The sequence below is a fragment of the Juglans microcarpa x Juglans regia genome, chromosome 4S (assembly GCF_004785595.1).
Source record: "Juglans microcarpa x Juglans regia isolate MS1-56 chromosome 4S, Jm3101_v1.0, whole genome shotgun sequence".
In the NCBI taxonomy this organism is placed as follows: Eukaryota; Viridiplantae; Streptophyta; class Magnoliopsida; order Fagales; family Juglandaceae; genus Juglans; species Juglans microcarpa x Juglans regia.
In genome coordinates, this window is record NC_054601.1 from 27,406,853 (window position 1) to 27,413,464 (window position 6,612).

The 6,612-nt window shown below is 38.8% G+C and overlaps 1 protein-coding gene across 2 annotated transcripts; it reads right to left on the reverse strand.

Annotated features, from left to right (window-relative positions):
- Nucleotides 1-2,397: 2,397 nt before the first annotated feature.
- On the reverse strand, nt 2,398-5,508 carry LOC121261972 (plant intracellular Ras-group-related LRR protein 4). Of its 2 annotated transcripts, XR_005940032.1 has the most exons (5): nt 5,305-5,508; nt 4,377-5,049; nt 3,233-4,146; nt 2,935-3,140; nt 2,398-2,708 (listed from the first exon to the last, which is right to left on the reverse strand). XR_005940032.1 is itself a non-coding variant. In XM_041164418.1 (4 exons), the coding sequence occupies exons 2-4, from the start codon at nt 4,957-4,959 to the stop codon at nt 2,985-2,987; spliced, it is 1,653 nt and encodes a 550-aa protein (XP_041020352.1). In that variant the 5' UTR covers nt 4,960-5,049; nt 5,305-5,508; the 3' UTR covers nt 2,398-2,984. The 2 variants fall into 2 exon arrangements, 1 of the variants encoding a protein (XP_041020352.1); XM_041164418.1 differs by having other exon boundaries at nt 2,398-3,140.
- Between the last annotated feature and the right edge of the window lie 1,104 nt (nt 5,509-6,612).

The following is a 6,612-nucleotide window of genomic DNA, read 5'->3' on the forward strand; positions in this document are numbered from 1 at the left end:
CACCAAACACCCAAACATATACTCATTAGGCACACTACCATACTCATCCAACACATTGATAGTTTTCTTAACCATCATGGCCTCGAAAGATTTCAAAACAATGGTGAAAGCATCCATTGGTAGACGTCACAAGCCAACCATCCGAGATGCCAAGAAAGTCCTTCTCAAGATCCCAATGAAGTGGAATGCCGAGGTTGGAGAGCCTTTCTAAATTTGACTTTTGCATCAAGAGATTCATGTACTAGTTGGGATTGAAGAAGGAAGAATTTATTCCTTCTAGATTGGGTCATTTGGATGAAGATGATGTTGCAGCAGAGAAGAAGCTCGAGAGCAGATCTCTCAATCTGCTTGGCCTTGTCATCCAGAAGGTCATCATCGACCCCATTTTCGCTTTGAATTTTTGGTAGCTCAGAGTTGGTTCGTCATCAACCTCTCTCGAATGTTTGGTTTGGAGGGACTGGGAACAATGTCGTTTGGCTATTAATTGGTTTGGTTTGGATATCAGATGAGACATATGGTGGTGATGAAAGATTCTAGGGTTAGGAATCTGAGAGTTGGCTCGTCATCAACCTCTCTCGAATGTTTGGTTTGGAGGGATTGGGAACAATGTCGTTTGGCTACTAATTGGTTTGGTTTGGATATCAGATGAGGCATATGGTGGTGATGAAAGATTCTAGGGTTAGGAATCTGAGAGTTGGCATGGAGAGGGAAGACATTGTTAATAGAAGAATCATCACTAACTAGGCTCTAAGAGAGGCCACTTTGGTTGAAGATGAAATCAAACAAGGAATCCGATGTTGCTCGTTCTTCGTCTTCCTGTATCGCACAAACATGCTCCAGAATGCTTAAATTTTCATGGAGGTTGTTCCGATAATCCTTTAATTTTTGCAAGATAACTTGATAGTGTTGTTGATGTTGTTCCACCAGTTCCTTGATTTTGAGTAATGATGCAAGCATTTCTTCCATAGATTTTGATAGCACAGAGATCGTTGTTTCTCTAATACTAATTTGTAATACACTAGAAAATACTTTATAAAAATACATAGAAAATGGCTCACTTTGATGGGAGCACCTCTAGAGAATAGAGAACAGTGGAAGAAGAAGATGATGTAAAAGAAAATAAGGAATTTGATTTAAGTTTTTGGCTAAACCTTCTTAGCGCCCCTTGGCTCCTTATATAGCGGAGTAAAGCTACACAACCTCCTATTGTTCACCCAACCTCCACACACTAGCCTACATAGCCTTTTTTTTTTTTTTTTAAAGTCCCCAGCCCCCGGGGTTCCATATTCTCTTTATTTTCTCTTCTCCTTTTCCTCCCTTTTTCTTTGATTTCATGTTTTTGCAAAATTCTGCAGATGGACTAAATTCTGCAAGCTGGAATTATAGCATTGTGGGAAATAGAACTAGAATTATACAGATGGGTGACACAAATTCGGTTCTAAACATACTAACAATTCCAAATATGGCCTAAACTAAAAGCACAACGAAACAAAAACTGAAATGAGAACTACTCTAAAGGGCCCAAACCTATTAGGGCCACTACCAGTAAAATCCAAATAAAACAACAAGAGCCCAACAAGTAATAAAAACAACTAACTAAACATAAGATGGCCCCATGGCCCAATGGTTGAAATCAATTTCACTCGGTCTCGAGACTTCAGATTTGGGAGTGGGATTAGACACAAAATTCTCATATCATTTCATCTCATCATTACATCTTTTATAAATTTTCATATAAAATATAATAAACAATTCAATTTTTTCAAATCTCAATTCTAACTTTTTCAAATTTCTAAAACAATAATAATATTAAAACATAATATTTTAAATTTTCCAATAAAACACAAAATTTTCAACTCACCCCCAACATGGATGGATCCACCCCACTCATCCAAGTGGTGGCTGATTTATGGATTATTATTTTAAATTCTCAAATACCTTACAGAAATAGTCACGATTATCTCAACCTTTAGAAAACAATAAGACACTGATGAGTCAACCATTCATTGGAGCTTATACCACGTCTTCGAATACAGTTGGGAAGAGATAATACCACACGAGAGAGAGAGAGAGAGCCGTCGCATTCGACCAGGGTTTTCACGAGAACCGGGTCATTCTTACTGGTGAGGCATAATAGCTGATTTCACATGCAATGGTCTTCCGATTTACCGAGATATTAGTGGATTACGTTTCAACTGCGAAGTCAGAAGCAAACACGGTCTTTCCTCCAACTCAAGGAAAGACCAAGGCCCTTGACCGAGGTCGCGGTGATATACAACTAAATTTTTTATTACAATAACATCAATGAAATGGACACAAAAAAAAAAAAAAAAAAAAAAAAAAAAAAAAAAAAAAGATTTTATGTTCTATATAAATCGAGGCGGATTCTGTTTGAAGTGGTAGAAATGTTACACTCAAATTTCATGAACAATAGGAGAGAAATGAACAATACAACATTATTAAGCCCCCGCTCCCCCCAAAAAAAGAAAATCTCTTCTTGCGGTTTAAATTTTACATGCTCATGGGTAACAGTAATAGAAGAGAACGAATTAGAAAAATATAATGGCAAAAAAAGGCAGGAGAATGAAAGAAATCTACAACTTGAGACATAAAACTCAAAAGACATTTTGAAAACCCCACCCATACCAGATGCAGAGTCATTGCAGTGAGATTTCTTCTTTCATCGACCACGCTATTGGTTGATATCCCTGTAATTTGGAGGACAGTGTAAGCATTCAGGAAGAAGGTCCACCGGATATTTATGACATCATCCTCATTAGTTACCATCTACATTGATTATTTATGCTACTTTTAAGCTGGCAGTGGCACAATCAAGGGCCAAAGGATGCATTTGGTAAGACTTAGCACTATAAATATATCAAAATCTGTCTATATGGTCTTACAAGTAGTTCAGGAAGCGATGCGACCACTTACTAACAGAAAGATCGCGTCACATTTCTAGTCAGCAATGTTGCTGTAATCAATCAGGCTTTCACATAATCTGCACTATTTCGCTTCCTTTTGTTAGACCTCGAAAAGAAGCATATCTGAGCCCAACCCTTTTTCTGCTTAACAGATTGGGATTTAACATCCCCTTTTTCCCCTTTGTCAAAGAGGTCGGCCATGAATCGAACAACAGCCTAGGATGCAGCAAGAAACCGTAATGAGCGTTGGAATAGAAGAAAGAGGTACTCTTTTAATGATGTGATAACGTCAACAAAAGAGAACTTACCTGTGCACCCGTTTCAGCTATATTTCTCGGTGGAACTTCCAGAGGATTTTCTTCCACACGTAGTATACGTAGTCTTGTGAGCATTCTAAACGAGTCTGGAAGCACCCGTATCTGGTTATTACTAATATCCAATTCTTCAAGCATCTCAAGGTTTCCAATAGACCTTGGTAGAGATCTCATGTCTGCAAAATTGTTTCCGACGTTCATCTTGACAAGTTTAGTAGCAAAACATAGGCTCTCAGGCACTGACTCGAGCTCATTGAAACTGACATCAAGCTCCCTCAGGTTTGATAGAGATGACATTGTTGTAGGCAATTGTTTGATATTGTTGTAACGGACTGACAAAACCTCCAGGGTCTCAATCTTCCCAACAGCTTCTGGAAGAGCTTTAAGTCGGTTATAATCTGCACAAAGCTCCCTAAGCGAAGTACACCGACCAATGCTATGTGGGATTTCTTCAATATCATTTGTCTCTACATTCAATTTCTTGAGGCTGACGAGTGATCCTATTGATTCGTGAAGCAACGAGAGCTTATTTGAGCTCAAATCAAGCTCCTGAAGACGTACCAATCTGCCAAAGGTCGCAGGTAGAGATGACAACTGGTTACCACTTAGGTCTAGATAGATTAGGCTAAGGAGATCTCCAATAGAATCTGGGAGTTCAGAGACCCTATTTGAATGCAAATCCAATTTTGTCAAGGATGAAAGGCCTCCAACGGAGGCTGGTAGGGCCACAATCCGGTTGTCAGATAAATCTAGGGTGATCAGACCGGACAACTTTCCTATTGAATCGGGCAGCCATTCGATTTGATCCATCAACTTATTCTGAAGATTAAGATCTCGAGTGCCTTTTTTAGACCACACTTCAATTAAACTAGCCAGCTTTATCAAACTCAGTTTTTCTCCATCTTGACCTGCAAAAACAAACTTAAATCTGGTAAAAATTTATCAATGAAAGTTCTTACTACAATCTTAGTAATCGGAAACACTCCTAAAATAAAATAACATAAATCTCAACCGATATTCTTTTCAGAATCCCACTGCCATCCAACCCCAAGTGGACAAAAGAGTACCAAACAGGAGTAAACCAAACCCCAATAAGGAAAACGAAGAGGAACAAGAACAAAATGTGGAAAAGACTCACCTGAAGAAGTGGTAGGAGGTTTTAAAGAAGGGTCCAATATCTGGGCATTGGACGAGACACTGGGTCCAATCCCAATGCCGTCCACGTAGAATGTCGACCTGGCTTTGTTCACAAAGCTGTCATCTTTGGTGAACAATTCAGAAGTCCTTACGGGTTCTTTCTCGGAGTAGTACAAGCTCGACGACGAATTAGAAGTAGCCGCAGATGAATTGGGTTTATAAGAGAAACTTCCGCCTCCGCCAGAAATCGTCGAAGGCACACAATTGGAAGCTCTCTGAATGAATTCGTCGAACAGAGAGTGGAGGTTTTCGAGATCGAGGAGTCTCAAAGCTTCCCTCTTTTGATCTTTACCGTGGAAAAAGGCCAAGCTCTTACGCATCTCTTGCAACACAACGAAGAGCTCCTCCGGTACTTCGGGGCTCTTGATTTGTCTTGCAATGGCATCAAGTCTCACTTGGTCTTCTTTGTCCACATTTCTGATCAAGGCCTTGGCGGCCTCCACCTCGTCGATAGCCGGTCTGCTCGGTAAAGATCTGTGAATTCGCATAATATCTTCCACCACTTCATCCATGGAAGATGCCATTTCGCCTTCTCATCCAAATCCCGGAATCTTTTTTTTTTTTTTTTTTTTCCCCTTCTTCTTATTTCCCCGAGATTCCAAGAATTCTTTATCCTAGACCAGAAAAACGAAGAAACCAAAATCCAAGAATTATTCGGAAAATAAGGGAAAGAGAGGGAGAGAGAGAGAGAAGCAACCACCGAAGTAGGCGCAAAAGTAGTCAGCCTAATGAAAGAAACAATCATTCTGATATCTTGATAGATGTTAAAAGGAGTAATAGGAGCAACCTGATTTATCGCTCTCATTCGAATTAAGCAAGAAACAGTACAATATAGAAGTTAGGAAACAACAACGGAGCCACAGCCATACCTCCGTATCGAATGACGGACTGTGAGAGAGTGGGACGACTATGTGATTCGGGGAAGAAAGAGAGGGCAAACGGTTGGGGCTTCCAGGCGTCGTCTGAGAAATCCAGCTATTTTTCCATGACCGACTCTCTCGTTCTCAACTTCTCAGTAAACTTCCCCCACCCTCTTTTGGCGGATTTTATTTTTATTTTTATTTTTATTTTAGTTGTAATATGCATATATATATATATATATATATATATATATAGAGGATGAAATTAATTTATTTACGGATATTCTATATAATAATAACGAAAATAATGTTATATTCGGGGTATCAGTTGGTGCAGCAGAGGCAAATACCCTGAAATGGATAATGACCGATCCGTTATCAGCATGGTCTAATTAATATACTACTCCTCCGCTCTTTGTTCTGTACCCCGTTTTCTTTTTTTTCCTTTTTTTTTTTTTTTTTACAGAATATTTACCCCTACCCTGCTCCCAAAATAAAAGCCTCTATCCTTCCCTCTCAAAGTACACCTGTCTATATATTTTTTTTAATAAATCCACGAATACTTTTAAATAAGAAATTACTTTTTATCAATAAATATTTTAAAAAATAAATTTTGTTTTCTTAACTAAAAAATTATATAGTTTTCACTTCTCTAATTTTTTCAGATTTTTTCAATTTTTTTAATATCTATTTTTTTTTATTAAGATTTCAAATTTTTACAGAGAGGTACATTGAATTTCTGAATAGTTTGGAAAAACTCATTGTCAAAAGTAATTATTTAAGAAAGGAATAATTGATCGTAATTTGGATGCGTGGTCGTGCCGAGTACCTTTATCCTTTTACCGAGCCGGAGACTCCGATCCGTGCACCTGTGGCTAAACTGTCAGGAAAATAAAATTTAAAAAAAAATTTAAGAACAGTGAGGGAATTTTGGATTGGAGGAGTAAATGCAGGAGCCAGGTGTCCACGTTCTGATGGGGGTACACGTGTTTGTTCACGTCCAGTGTCCGGCCAACCGTTTCCAGCTGGCTTTGTTCCTCACGCTATAACCGTTTCTCTCTCGTGTGCGCCCTACTCCATTATTCCATTCATGTGTTTGTGTATGAGACATGAAGAAGCCCTCACGTGCTCTGTCTTCTCTCTCACACACACACACCCACCTGTTTTCCTGATGGCTGATGGCAATGACGATGGGCGATGGAGACTTCTGCACTCTCCCATGAACCCCGTGTCTTCCCTTTTCTTTTTGCGGCTAGCCCAGCGTAAAAAGTTTTATTTTATTTTTTATTTTTTTTATTTTTTAATACATTTAAATAT